The sequence below is a fragment of the Mandrillus leucophaeus genome, unplaced genomic scaffold, assembly GCF_000951045.1.
Source record: "Mandrillus leucophaeus isolate KB7577 unplaced genomic scaffold, Mleu.le_1.0 Scaffold538, whole genome shotgun sequence".
NCBI lineage: Eukaryota > Metazoa > Chordata > Mammalia > Primates > Cercopithecidae > Mandrillus > Mandrillus leucophaeus.
In genome coordinates, this window is record NW_012105786.1 from 584,757 (window position 1) to 600,321 (window position 15,565).

Genomic DNA, 15,565 nt, shown 5'->3' on the forward strand with positions numbered 1-15,565 from the left:
TGTTCTTGTGACACTAGGTGCATTTAAAGAGTTCTTAGGGGCCGGGTGCAGTAGCTCATGCCCATAATCCCAGCACTTTGGGAGGCCATGGCGGGTGGACCAGTTGAGGTCAGAAGTTCGAGACCATCCTGGTCAATGTGGTGAAACTCCCTCTCTACTGCAAATACAAAAATTAGCTGGGCATGGTGGCGTGTACCTGTAATTCTAGTTACTCGGGAGGCTGAGGTGGGAGGATTGCTTGAACCTGGGAGGCAGAGGTTGCAGTGATCTGAGATCATGCCACTGCACTCCAGCCTGGTTGACGGAGCAAGACTTTGTCTCCAAAAAAAAAAAAAAGAGTTCTTGGGGGTAGGTGCGGTGGTTCACACCTGTAATCCTAGCACTTTGGGAGGCTAAAGTGGAAGGATGGCTTGAGGCAGGGATTTTGAGACCAGCCTGGCAACATAGTGAGACATCATCTCTGCCAAAAAAGAAAAAAAAAAATCCATGTTGAGTCACATTTGTGTAAGAAAAGAAAAAATTACCTGGGCGTGGTGGTGTGCACCTGTAATCCTAGGTATTTGGAAGGCTGAGCCAGGAAGATTGCTTGAGCCCAGAAGTTTGATGCTACAGTGAGCTATGATTGTGCTGCTGTGTTCCAGCCTGGGCAATAGAATGAGACCCTGTCTCAAAAACAACAACAACAACAACAACAACAACAACAACAACAAACTGGACACAGTGGCTTGCACCTGTGATCCCAGCACTCTGGGAGGCCAAGGCAGGTAGATCACCTGAGGTCAGGAGTTCGAGACCAGCCTGACCAACATGATGAAACCCTGACTCTACTAAAAATACAAAATTAGCCAGGTGTGGTGGCACACGCCTGTAATTCCAGCTACTTGGGAGGCCAAGGCAGGAGAATTGCTTGAATCCAGGAGGTGGAGGTTGCAGTGAGCTAAGATCGCACCACTGCACTCTAGCCTGGGCAACAAGAGCAAAACACTGTCTCAAAAGAAAAAAACCTCTACACTTTTTTTATTGTTACAATGACAAAAATAGAGGCTTTTCTCTCCAGGAGCTCTAAGTGAAATTAATGAGAATTCTCATGACTCTAGGAAGAGAGATTTTAAAAACAAACATATAGGCCGGGTGTGGTGGCTCACGCCTGTAATCCCAGCACTTCGGGATGCTAAGGCGGGTGGATCGCTTGAGGTCAGGAGTTCAAGATCAGCCTGGCCAACATGGTGAAACTCCATTCCTACTAAAAATACAAAAATTGGCCGGGCGTGGTGGCATGCACGCCTGTATCCCAGCTACTCAGGAGGCAGAGGCAGGAGAACCACTTGAACCTGGGAAGTGGAGGTTGCTGCAGAGAGCTGAGATCAAGCCACTGTACTCCAGCTTGGGCAACAGAGTGAGACTCCATCTCAAAAAACAAACAAGCAAACAAATAAACAAACAAAGAAAACCACAAACATATAAACCAGGATTTGGGGTGGAAAGCAGAGGACTAGGATGGTAAGCAAAAGAACTGATTTACAGAGTAAAAGTCATTCATATGCAAAAAGGCCAAAGCTGTTTTAGAGAAGTTTTCTACTGTTGATTTCTGAGGGTTTCAACACAACCAAGCAGCCTTCCCAGGGAAAGCCAGGTAGGGCAAAGGGTCTAAAATGAGCTCATTATCCGGCATCTCCCCCGGATAAATGAAGTACCCACCATATGGGGCTGCTCCAGATAGCCGAACGCTATCCTGTAAGTGGTACGGCTTTTCTTTGACTATGTCTGTAAATTTTCTTTCATTTTTTGAAATTTTAATTAATTAATTTATTTATTTTTATTTTGAGACCGGGCTGTGAGATTGGCTAATTTTTGTATTTTTGGTAGAGACGGGGTTTCACCGTGTTGCCAAGGCTGGTCTCGAACTCCTGGGCTCAGAAATCCAAACGCCTCTGCCTCCTGAGGTGCTGGGATTACAAGCATGAGCCACCGCGCCTGGCCTGTTTGTAAATTTTCTACTGATGGTGATTTTTCTATCATCTTCAACAGAGATGACCAACATATATACTTAAAGAAAGTGAACTGCCAACACAACTTGGTCACAACAAGATTCTGCATATGAGAAAACCAAGAACCGGAAAGACAAGGGATCCGTCAGGAACACCACATGTTGCAACAGAACAATGACACCTGAGGTGACTTTCCCTGGACTTTCCCTTTCTTGTCAGACTAACAAGGACAGACACTTAAATTCATGCTCTTTAATTTCAAGAAACCTCTCCCTCCTTCCCTTTTTCCTTTCCTTCCTTCCTCTTTCTCTCTCTCTCTCCCTTTCTTATATTTAATTTAAACAAACTTGATTTCCTGTTTTCTTTGCAGAAAAGTAGAAATAAATTGAAGGGAGGAAGGAACAAGGAGGAGACAGTGAGAGGACTGGGGAGGCTCCCTGTACAAAAGGTGACAAAAGAGCTGAGGACTGACAACTGGCAAAAGTATGTTCTTTGTTTTGGCTTACTTCCCATTTCTTGACTATATGTTGCACTTGGGTATTTATATAGTTAAGAAATTAATTTTTTTTTGTTTGTTTGTTTGTTTTTTTGAGACGGCGTCTCACTCTGTCCCCCAGGCTGGAGTGCAGTGGCGTGATCTCGGCTCACTGCAAGCTCTGCCTCCTGGCCACGCCATTCTCAAAAAAAAAAAAAAAAAAAAGAAATTAATTTACTTTTCTTTCTATCCTCACTCCTTTCTGCCTCTCCCCTACCTCCCAAATCTTCTTCTTCTTCTTCTTTTTTTTTTTTTTTTGAGACAGGGTCTTGCTCTTCACCCACATTGAAGTGCAGTGGCACAATCACAGCTCACTTCAGCCTTGACCTCCTGGGCTCAAGCAATCGTCTTACCTCAGCCTCCCAAATAGCTGGGACCACAGGCATGCACTGACACTCCTGGCTAACTAAAAACATTTTTTTTGTATTAATGGGGTCTCCCTATGTTGCCCAGGCTGCTCTTGAACTCCTGGGTTCAACCAATCTTTGGTCTCTCAAAGTGCTAGGATTAAAGGTGTGAGCCACTGTGTCTGGCACCGAACCTTCTTGACATCTAACCACACTGTAAGATCTGCAGAGTGCAGGTCTATTAAGAGCCTGAGTTCTAATACCAGACTACCTTGGTGTGAATCCCAGCTTTCCCTCACTTGCTAACTGGGTCATCCTCTGTAAGGTACTTTAACTCCTTGTTCTATAGTTTTCACATCTGTTAAATAAGAAAAATGAACAGAACCTACCTTACAGGTTTGTGTTATGAATTATTTATAAAGTCCTCCCTGAAATACTAGCTATTATTATCATAAATCTTTACCTTATCTCACAGATAATCAGTATCTTCTTTTTTTCAATTCAACAAAACCACAGTTGGTAGATAGTGCATATTTATTTTGAGAAGTCTTAATGGAGTACGACCGGTCTAACAGGTTCTTTTCTTTCTTCCTTTCTTTCTTTTTTTTTTTTTTTTGGAAACGGAGTCTCGCTGTTTCCCAGGCTGGAGTAAAGTGGCGTGATCTTGGCTCACTGCACCCTCTGCCTCCCAGGGTCAAGCAATTCTCCTGCCTCAGCCTCCCAAGTAACTGGGATTACAGGCACCCACCACCACACCCAGCTAAGTTTTGAACTTTTAGTAGAGGCGGGGTTTCGCCATGTTGGTCAGGCTGGTCTTGAACTCCTGATCTCAAGTAATTTGCCCACCTCGGCCTCCCAAATTGCTGGGATTATAGACGTTAGCCACTGTGCCCAGCCTGGTCTAATAGGTTCTTGTAGCACGTCTCAGGAAAGTGGCCTTGTGGTTCAGTCCAGCTCTGGCAGAACATGCTGAAGTTTGAGACTGGACTCAAGTACACCTGTGAGTCAGCTATGTGGATCAGCCTTGAGCTCCAGGCCAGCCTGGGGCCACCCAGGGCCACCCTAGGGATCGCAGTTCCACAGAGCCTGGTACAGATCTGACATGGCCCCAATCAACCTCTCCAGGCCCATCTACTCTCTGCCACTAAAATTGTCCCCCAAATGCTTTGCTTCAAAAGCACAGCACTTCCCTGGGCTAGTCCTGCTGTTTCTTGCACCGCCCACGCTTGTTCATCTTTATCTGGAACACCTTTCTCCTCCTCACTCCCTGGCAAACTTCCACTTTCCCTTCCAGGTTTTATTTAACTCTCATTTCCTCTATCTGGAAGCCCCCTCAGCAGTGCCTGCCCTCTGTGCCAAGTCTCCTAGTTATGTCTATCCTGATATTTTCCAGAGTAATGGACACAATTCTGGCTGACCCTTCCCATAGACTGCCAGCTCCTGGAAAGCCCAGCAACACTTCTGAATGATCAAATGATGGGCAAGCCTTTTGGACTTCTTTCAAAATTAAGCTCATGGGCTTTTGATCAGTGTTAAGAGTCAGATGAGGACCAGCGTGGTGGCTCACACCTGTAATCCCAGCACTCTGGGAGGCCCAGGTGGGAGGATTGCTTGAGCCTAGAGATTCAAGACCAGCCTGGGCAACATAGGGAGACCCTGTCTCTACAAAAAAGAAAAAAAAAAAAGAGAAAATCTGGGCTCCTAGAGATTTGTTCTCAGTTGAAAGGGGGCTAGACATGTGAATTCTTACATTCCTAAAGTGCAGGGTAGCAGTTACCACCCATTTTTGGAGGAAGTTTCAAAGGAATCAGACAATAAACTTGTTTCTTAAGGACTTCTGAGAAAAGAGAAAACAATACTATAATTTCTGTTTAAGTGTCACTGGGCAAACAGGTATAACATGTAGGTCTGGCTCAAGTATGGATAGGTAGGAGAGAATTACAAATTTTTCATGAGCTCTGAAGTTGCAGCAACTTATTTACTTCAATGATAGAGTTCTAAAGCATTTGAAGAGTTGTGGAAATAGCATTAAAATGTTGTGCTAGGAGCCTCGTAGAATTAAAGAATGCAAGAGATAGAAGTGGCCTTACAGATCAATTACTAGTTCTCAATTATGAGTTAGTGATAACATTTTCACTGGTCCACAGAAAACAGATACATTCGGATAATCTGCTATTTATTTTTTTTTACAGTATTGGCTCCAAGTGATACCATATATTTTTTAAAAAGCTACATAAATTCAATATAAATAGTTGTTATTCTGAGATTAAATATGTTTACACTTTTATGGTACTAAAACATTCTTTCATGAAAAGATGATGATTATAAATGATAGTTTGGTCTTTTTTTTTTAAAAAAAGAAAAAGCTGAAATATAGCCTATATATTCCCAGTTAGGTTTTTTTTTGAGATGGGGTCTTGCTCTGTTGCCCAGGATGGAGTGTAGCAGAGATCACGGCTCACTGCAGCCTCCAACTCCTGGGCTTGAGAGAGCCTCCTGCTTCAGCCTCTTGAGTAGCTGGGACCCCAGGTGCGTGTTACCACACCTGGCTATTTTTTTTCAATTTTTTGTTGAGATGGGATCTCACTGTGTTGCACAGTCTGGTCTCGAACTCCTGGGCTCAAGTGATCCTCCCCTGCCTCAGCCTCCCAAAGTGCTGGGATTACAGGTGTGAGCCACCACACCCAGCGAACACAAGTTTTATACATTCCATTAGAGTGCATGTTAAGCCCTACTATGCTTTGCCACAATGACTTTTTACAATCAAGTAAAATAACTTGGCCTTTACAGGGCCTTTAAATGCACAAATTATGCCCTGTTGTGATTTTCATCTGATCAACTCAACCAGATAGCATGAGAAGATTTCATAAATACACACAAATAAATGTGCACTTATTTCATAACCTCCACTTATAAGCTAATTGGTTCACTTTCTTCCTTATCAGTCATAAAACAGCAGCCACCACTATTTTTTCCTTGCAGTTCACAACATATAGTTCTACTGCAATAATTCTGACTCTAGGACCAGATGGGCCAGCTTACTCATGCCCTTCTACTGAGTCATGTAAATATCACAAGATGACATGTGCTACCAAGACAAACAGAAAAGCCTTTAAACTCAGCCCTGGAGCCAGGAAAATATTCAAAACCGTGATGCCAAAAATTTGACCCCATTGATCTCAAATTTTCCTTATTATTCCAATTAGTTTTGTAGTCACTCTATTTATGGGAGTTCCTAATGCCTGCTGTTAACTGAAGTTGTTGTTTGGTATGCAGGCTCACATGCTTACCTTTCTTCCGCATAAAAAGTTTGAACTAGCAGCCATAAACTCAACCCATTAAAGACAACAAAGTGGCTGGGCGCAGCAGCTCACACCTGTAATCCGGGCCCTCTGAGAGGCCGAGGTGGGCAGATTGCTTGAGTCCAGGAGTTTGAGACCAGCCTGGTCAAACCCTGTCTCTACTAAAAAATACAACGGGCATGATGGTGTATGCCTGTGGTCCTAGCTACTCAGGAGGTGGAGATGGGAGAATCACCTGAGCCTGCGGAGGTCAAGGCAGCAATGAGCCGAGATCACGCCATTGTACTCCAGCCTGGGCAACAGAGTGAGACCCTGTCCCCTCCCCCGAACCCCCCAAAAAGCCAACTAAAACAAAAGCTCTTACCTGGTGTAAGACGAGTATCCAGTAAACTTATTTAAATTTTTAAAAAATTTCTCTTGCATTAAAAATTTTTTGTTGTTGTTGTTGTTTTTTGAGACGGAGTCTCTATCTGTCGCCCAGGCTGGAGTGCAGTGGTACGATCTTGACTCACTACAACCTCCACCTGCCGGGTTCACTCCATTTTCCTGCCGAGTAGCTGGGACTACAGGCGCCTGCCACAACACCCGGCTAATTTTTTGTGTTTTTGGTAGAGACAGGGTTTCACCACATTAGCCAGGATGGTCTCGATCGCCTGACCTTGTGATCTGCCTGCCTCGGCCTCCCAAAGTGCTGGGATTACAGGCGTGAGCCACTGCACCCGGCCAAAAAAACATTTTTTTAATCTTAAAAAAAAATAAGACAGGGTCTCACCATGTTGCTCAGGCTGGTCTCTAACTCCTGGCCTCAAGTTATCCAACTGCCTTGGCCTCCCAAAGTGCTGGGATTACAGGTGTGAGCCACCATGCCCAGCCCCAGTAAAGTATTATCTTACTCACCATTTTTTAAAAATTTTTAAAATTTTGAAATCATTTTAGACTTACAGAAAAGTGGTAAAAATACTACATCTCTGTCCCAGCTTTCCCTCATGCTAAGACTACATAAACACAGTACACATATCAAAACTAAGAAATTACCACTGGAATAATTCTATTAACTAAACTACAGACTTTATAAAGATTTCACCACTTTCTCCACTAATGTCCTTTCTTGGCCTCAAGAGCCAATCCACGATCCCACATAACACAAAAAGGTTAAATTCACCAACCTATAGGAATCAGGGTTTCATCCACAGGCAAGTAAGTATCCGCTTCTATGGTGACTTCATGGTCATATATATTCGGGGAACCCTGGGTGGGAAAGATAGGGGAAAGGTTTCCTGCTTAGTGTTATTTCATATACCCACTTTTTAACTTCTCTTGCAAAAATGTTTTCAGGCATTGACAAAAACTTTTAAAATCTTGTTTGGCTGATGGTAATGATTGAATATAATCATTTAAGTGTAGGTAGATAAAGCCTCAAAATAGCAACAGATAAATTCGGAAGAAACTTTCAAGTGTGCACGCATTTTCTTTTCTAAATAGAATATGAAGGTGAAAAATCAGAGACCACAGTGGTTTGAAAGCCTTTTGGACTTTGGCTTGTTAATGTAGGTGTTTCTTCTACTCTTCTCACACGCCAGGCAACCAGAAGAGCAAGGGCTGGTAACCAGAAACACATCCTGAGAGGTCAGGGGACTGCTCCACGCTCACTCCTGGGGGTGCACCTGGCACTCCCCTCTAGCCCAGTTTCCACACAGAGGCCCCACTCTCTGCTCCATGACAGAAGCCCAGGTGTCAGAACTGTGGTCCCTGCTTTTGAGAATTTGCCCACCTCCTCCATGAAGATGCAGTCTGCCCTTTTCGGGGGAGTCAAAGGCTGGTGCAAGAAGTACTGGTCAGTGTCAGAAGGCCTGGGGTCTAGTTCCAGCTCTTCCTGAGCGGTCCCAGGGAATTTATTTAACCTCATAGACTCTCATTTCCTTTGGTTTAAAACTGGGCTAATGGGGCCGGGCGCGGTGGCTCATGCCTGTAATCCCAGCACTTTGGGAGGCCAAGGTGGGTGGATCACCTGAGGTCAGGAGATGGAGACCAGCCTGACCAAAAAGAAGAAACCCCGTCTCTACTAAAAATACAAAGTTAGCCGGGTGTGGTGGCGCATGCCTGTAATCTCAGCTATGCCGGAGGCTGAGGCAGGAGAACTGCTTGAACCCGGGAGGTGGAGGTTGCGGTGAGCCAAGATCACACCATTGCACTCCAGCCTGGGCAACAAGAGCAAAACTCCGTCTCAAAAAATAAATAAACAAACAAATAAATAAATAACTAAACAAAATAAAATAAATTTGGACTACTGATGCCTCTACCTTTTCCAGGGTCCTTGTGAACTGTTGTTGTTCACAAGGTGCATTGTGCTGTTTGTAAATCAGCAAATAGTTTTATACATGCATGTTTCTAATACAAATGCTTATTTTATATTATTATTTATTTATTATATAAAACAATTATTTTATATTATATTGCTATTATTCAATAGCAACATATTTTAAAGCTTCACACTAGAAGATGCGGAAGGGAAACCAAGTGAGGGCTTTTGCTTAGTGAATGCTCAAAGATAAGCTAAACTAGTGGTTCTCAATTGGGGATAATTTTGCTCCTCAGGGGAAATTTGACATTTGACTTTTTTTTTTTTTGAGACCGAATTTTGCTCTTGTTGCCAAGGCTGGAACGCAATGGCGCAATCTCGGCTCACTGCAACCTCCACCTCTCGGATTCAAGTGATTCTCCTGCCTCAGCCTCCCGAGCAGCTGGGATTACAGGCATGCACCACCACGCCCAGCTAATTTTGTATTTTTAGTAGAGACGGGGTTTCCCCATGTTGGCCAGGCTGGTCTCGAACTCCCGACTTCAGGTGATCTGCCCACCTCGGCCTCCCAAAGTGCTGGGATTATAGGTGTGAGCCACCACGCCCAGTAGACTTTTTTTGTTTTTTTGAGACAGAGTCTCGGTCTGTCACCCAGGCCTGAGTGCAGTAGTGCAATCTTGGCTCACTGCAGTCTCTGCCTCCCAGGTTCAAGCGATTCTCCTGCCTCAGCCTCCCGAGCAGCTGGGATTACAAGCGTGCACCACCACACTCGGCTAATTTTTGTATTTTTAGTAGATGGGGTTTCACCATATTGGCCAGGCTGGTCTTGAAATCTTGACCTCAGGTGGTGATCCACCCACCTCAGCCTCCCAAAGTGCTGGGATTACAGGTGTGAGGCACTGTGCCTGGCCAACTCGTTTTTTTGAGACAGGGTTAGGACAGGTTAGCTGGAAACAGATTCTATGGTCTGAAAGACTGGCCCACACAATCAAACTGAGTCATTCTGAGAAGAAAGGTCAAGATTTGAGAGACCATGAGAATGCATGTCTAAACATGACAGAAACTGGCTCTTTTTCTGAAAAACTACGATTCTTTTTTTTTCTGAGGCAGAGTCTTACAGTCGCCCAGGCTGGAGTGCAGTGGTGCAATCTTGGGTCACTGCAACCTCCACCTCCAGGGTTCAAGCAATTCTCCTGCCTTAGCCTCCTAAGTAGCTGGGATTACAGGCGCCCACCACCATGCCAGGCTAAGTTCTGTATTTTTAGGAGAGATGGGGTTTCACCATGTTAGCCAGGCTGGTCTCAAACTCCTGACCTCAAGTAATCTGCCTGCCGTGGCTTCCCAAAATGCTGGGATTACAGACTTGAGCCACCGAGCCTGGCCAGAAGAACCATGATGCTCTTGTATTCTCCCAGTGGGTGCATGCTGGACAGGGGTATGAGTGGGTGGGGGACAAGGCCAGGGCAGAGGCCTCTCCTCTGCACTTCCTACAGCTTGTTTGGTCCCTGCTCTGAGTTGGGGCGGCAGGTCCAAGATGGGAGAGGGTCTGCACCCCTGCCTAGAGCAGGTCTAGACTAGAGGGGATGTCTCTTCTGTGCGGCGCTCTCTCCTGCCATCCTCTCATGCCCCAGGTGGTGCCAGCACCTGAAGATGCCCCTGGGACTGTTGGAGAGGAGCTGAGGGAAAAGAATGTGGGACTACTGTACTTTCCTGGCCCTATTTGTTCACTACTTAGCTCAACACGGAGGGCTTTGGGTCAGCCGAGACAAGGGGTGCGAAGGTTGGGTTCAAGGCCTTGGTGGCACTAAACTGGGAGCTGCAGCCCACGTACAGAACTGAAGCGTGTTAGAAAAGGAGAACCCAGATGGACTGAAGCGTCTCCATACTTCCTGTGCACAAACAAGCCTAGAGGAACACAATCTATCTAATGTCATCCAATGAGGACGCCTGCAGGAGGCAAAGCCATTCTCCAGACTCCTGGCCTAGCATTAATTCAGGTCTTCCCTCTGTTTCCTAGGTGCCTGCCTCTTTAGAAACAGATCCATGCAGTACATATTCTTTCGTGCCTTGTTACTTCCACACAACATAACGCTCCTGGGACCATCCATGTTATATTCCTTTGTACTGCTGAGTAGTATTCCATTGTATGAATGTATCACAGTTTGTTTATCCATTCTCCTGTTGATAGACTTTTGGGTTGTTTCCAGTGTTTTACTATTATAAATAAAGCTGCTTAGAAATTTCCATTTTCTGTTTTTTTGGTTTTTTTTTTTTTTTTTTAGCACTAGAGAAATGAATCAACATGAAAATCCACACCAAATAGACTGATGAATCTAAGATTTAGGAAGAAACCTAGGAGGAGAAGGAAAAGAACATTCAGCAGGCACCCACCTTCTTAAGGGTCACCAAGCGGTAGCAACATTCCTTCATTAAAGAGATGCATGCTTTGTGGCTGGGCGCGGTGGCTCACGCCTGTAATCCCAGAACTTTGGGAGGCTGAGATGCGCAGATCACTTCAGGTCAGGAGTTCAAGACCAGCCTGACCAACATGGTGAAACCTCATCTCTGCTAAAAATACAAAAAATTAGCCAGGCATGGGGCACACGCCTATAATCCCAGCTACTCCAGAGGCTGAGGCGGGAGAATCGCTGGAACCTGGGAGGTGGAGGTGGCAGTGAGCCAAGATTGCACCACTGCACTCTAGCCTGGGAGACAGTGAGACTCTGTCTCAAAAAAAAAAAAAAAAAAAAATATGCATGCTTCTTTTTATGACTCTTCTAGGCTGGAAAAATGCAATGATCTACTCTGGTGGAATATTACTGTTGGAATCATTTCCTTTCAAGACTGATGAAAACTTGGCAAGAAATGCTGATTCACAAACAGACCTTGAGGCCCATCTCTGGGTTCAGTATTTGTTTTGGTTAACTTTGCTTGGCTGCTACCCATTTGTAACATTAACCATGTATAGAGCCCATTATGATTTGCAGGGGACTTTAAAGACATTGCGCGATGTCACTACCACAGCCTTAACTCAGCTCTCATTACTCCTAGCAGGAGGGTACAGACACTGCGGGTTACTACCTACAAGCCATGGCAATTCTTTTACCAGCAACTCTGTGCCCCCAGGCAGAAACCAGGCTTGTTGACTTATCCTATGCTAGACCAGAGAGTCAGATATTCAGGGAAGGGGACTCCCCTTCTCCGTTCCCAGAGGGCGAATTTTGACTGGTCTAAACCAATCATCGTGGCCTAATTCCCTTGCTGGCGATTGGGTTAGCCAGAGCATAGGCCACACTTCTGGCCAATGAGAAGTCAGAGAAAGTTGGCTGGAGGGCTTCTAGGAAAGGTATTGCTTTTTCTTTCTTTCTTTCTTTCTTTTTTTTTTTTTTTTTTTGAGACGGAGTCTCGCTCTGTCGCCCAGGCTGGAGTGCAGTGGCGCGATTTCGGCTCACTGCAAGCTCCACCTCCCAGGTTCACGCCATTCTCCTGCCTCAGCCTCCCAAGTAGTTGGGACTACAGGCGCCCATCACCTCGCCCGGCTAATTTTTTTTTTTTTTTTAGTAGAGACGGGGTTTCACCGTGTTAGCCAGGATGGTCTCGATCTCCTGACCTCGTGATCCGCCCGCCTCGGCCTCCCAAAGTGCTGGGATTACAGGCGTGAGCCACCGCGCCCGGCTGCTTTTTCTTAAAAAGAGGACATTAGAGATACGAAAAAAGGAATTAGTCTTTTTGTCTTTGGATGTGACTATATGAGGAGGTGATTCCTGGAGCTGTGGCCATGAGGGGACAAGGCTGAAGACAAAAGCCAAAATACTGAGGAAGCAGACGGAAACAAAAATACCACTTATTAAATTTAAATAACACACAAAAATATATAAGATGAGCTGACTAATTTAAATATCAGGTTTTGAGCTATGTCCCTGGGGAGGGTTTGAGATATATGATAATGCTTCTCAAGGTATGGCAAGAGATATTCCGAAGATGCAGAAGCGCTTGACTCCAGGTCCGGCTTGGTGATCATCCACTCCTACTGGAGTGCCTCAGAAGGCTGGTGCCCCCATCCACCTTCAAACCTGAAGCTGGTGGCTGTGGATTCAAGCTACACTTACTAAGATACACGTTGAACATCCCTACTCTGAAAATCTAAAATCTGGGGCCGGGCGCGGTGGCTCACCTGTAATCCCACCACTTTGGGAGGCGGAGGCGGGCAGATCACCTGAGGTCAGGAGTTGGAGACCAGCCTGGCCAACATGGTGAAACCCCATCTCAACCAAAAATACAAAAATTAGCTGGGTGTGGTGGTGGGTGCCTGTAATCCCAGCTACTAAGGAAGCTGAGGCAGGAGAATTGCTTGAACCCAGAAGGTGGAGGTTGCAGTGAGCCGAGATTGTGCCGCTGCACTCCAGCCTGGGCAACAAGAGCAAAACTCCGTCTAAAAAAAAAAAAAAAGACAATCTAAAATCTGAAATGCTCCAAAATCTGAGCTTTTTGAGTGCCAACATGATGCTCAGAAAAGTAGTCACTGACTGGAGTATTCCAGATTTTGAGTTTTCGGATTAGGAATGCTGAACGAATAAGTATACATAATGCAAATATTCCAAAATCTGGAAATCTCCAAAATCCAAAACATTTCTGGCCCCAAGTATTTTGGATAAAGGATATTCAATCTGTGGTATATGGAAGGAAGTTTATACTGACTGCCCTTTCGGGTGGCGTCTAAGATCTAGGAAACTATTCAGCCTCTAAAAAGAGATTCAGAAATACCCCTCACTCCAAGTCCCTGCAGGACTGGAAGGGTGATAAAAAAAAAAAAAAAAAAGGCTTTTTACCTTCATTGGAACACACTGGCAGATGGAATACTGCCTGCATAATTTCTCTTTCTATTTCTGAATCTATTCCTTTAGCTCTCCCCTCCCCATTATTAAATAGGATGTCCTAAGTATGCAGAAATGTAAAAAACAGAATTATCACCAAAATTTATTACCTACATAAAACAATACTTTTTTCTATTTCTGTCGTTTCTTTCTGAACTTATTTTAAGAAGTAGAGCCTCTTAGGTCTGAGTGTTTTTGTTTTATTTTTGTCTTTTGTTTTGGTTTTAATATTATTTATTTATTTGTTTATTTTAAAGATGGAGTTTCACTCTTGTTGCCCAGGCTGGAGTGCAATGGCACAATCTCAGCTCACTGCAACCTCAGTCTCCTAGGTTCAAGTGATTCTCCTGTCTCAGCCTCCCGAATAGCTGGGATTACAGGCCCATGCTACCATGTCCAGCTAATTTTGTATTTTTAGTAGAGACGGGGTTTCACCATGTTGGTCAAGCTGGTCTCAAACTCCTAACCTCAGGTGATTCACTCATCTCGGCCTCCCAAAGTGCCGGGATTACAGGCATGAGCCACAGCACCCGGCCTTGTTTTTAAGATTTCAAGAAGGATGGTGAAAGTTCCTGAAGATAAGGAACACGCAAGTAAAGGGTCAACTTTTTTAAAGGGAGAACGTTGGAAATTTTACAAGAACCAATTAACTCTGCAATTTGGGAAAATTCTAGAAAACAGAACCCAGCAGATCATCAGCAAACTCCTGAAACAGTATAAAAATGTGAGATATTACTAGCTGACTGTGAATATCATCTTGCGGTAGAAAATGAGGCCAAAGTGAGTCAAGTATAGTGGACAATGATGAGTTCTTCAGATAAAGAGGAAGTAAAAAATATAATCTACAGAGTTTAGCTGAGTTTTTTATTCTGTCTGATATGATAGCCTCCTCAATGAGCTAAACTGTTACCGTTAGGAGAGAATGAGGTAGTTCAGAAGGGATCACTTAAGGGGGGTTGTCAGCAGCTCTACACCACTCTTAGGTGGGCAGTTCAAGTGGTCCCCCACTGGGGTCTATTCCTCTGCTGGGTTGATTTTAGTGTCTTAACCAACAACTTCATAAAGGGCTTCTAACAGCAGCTGACAAACAGTAGGTAGTGTTATGATTATGAAATCGAGAACATGCCTATTAAGCTAAAAAAAAAAAACAGGTCTTCTAAATACAAATCCAGTGCTCTTTCCACGGTACTGTGCAGGGCAGGACTGGCCCACCCAAACCCCTGGGAGGAGGTGGCAGGTTCACAGGGGAAACACACACATATTGGCAGCATATCTAAAGGAGCTGGGCCATGCCATTTCCAAAGCTTCAAGGGTGGAAGGCATCTTAATTGGAACAAATTAGGGGGGAATAGAAGTGGAATAAGGGAAGCAAATATAAGTGCATGTTACAATTAGATTCTGAGAGGGAGTTCTTGAAACAGTTAGTTACCTGTCTGAAGCAAATGGGAAATAGGTACTCTCTTGGCAGTACAATGTACTCATTCTGTCTTTCTCTATAATTTTCAATTATTGAGCACCTACTATAAGTCCTCTACTGGGCCCTTTTTGTCATCATGAGGGTGACCTCACTGCCACAGCAATTCCACACTGCTCTGATCTCTCTAGCCACAGCCCAGGACATTCCACAAAGCACGAAGCAGGAAAGAACAAATTCACTTACCTGGCCTGCCAGGTTGAAGTAAGAATGGTTGGTCAGGTTGACTGGTGTGGCCTGACTGGCCTGTGCTCTATAGTTGACCACGAGCTCCCCGCCATCCAGGGTGTATGTCACCCAGACTTTTAACTCTCCGGGGTAGCCTTCCTCACCATCTGGACTGACACGCGAGAACTGGACGCCATTGGACAGCACCCGAGGGGTCCAGAGTACCTGGAAAAAAGTATTTTCAAAGTTGTGTAGTTGCTCCAACCTCAAGTTAAAGCCACATTTCAATATTTAAAGACAACTGATTTCACAAGGAAAATGGTTATACAATCAAATAAGACTTTTGAATGACAGCCTGGATTTTTTTTTTTTTTTTTTTTGAGACAGGGTCTCACTATGTTGTCCAGGCTGGAGTGCAGTGATACATTCTTGGCTCACTGCAACCTCCACCTCCCAGGTTCAAGAGATTCTCGAGCCTCAGCCTCCCGAGTACGATTACAGGCATGAGCCACCATGCCCGGCTAATTTTTGCATTTTTCATAGAGACAGGGTTTCGCCATGATGACCAGGCTGGTCTC

General features: G+C 44.7%; 1 protein-coding gene across 1 annotated transcript in view; it reads right to left on the reverse strand.

Annotated features, from left to right (window-relative positions):
• GALM (galactose mutarotase (aldose 1-epimerase)) overlaps positions 1–15,565 on the reverse strand; it is a 90,438-nt gene that overhangs the window by 55,105 nt on the left and 19,768 nt on the right. Inside the window, exons 3-4 of the mRNA XM_011997336.1 lie at positions 15,006–15,212; positions 7,339–7,420 (exon numbers count right to left, since the gene is read on the reverse strand). Of these exons, the coding sequence (XP_011852726.1) occupies positions 7,339–7,420; positions 15,006–15,212 (289 nt within the window). The remainder of the gene's footprint in view (positions 1–7,338; positions 7,421–15,005; positions 15,213–15,565) is intronic.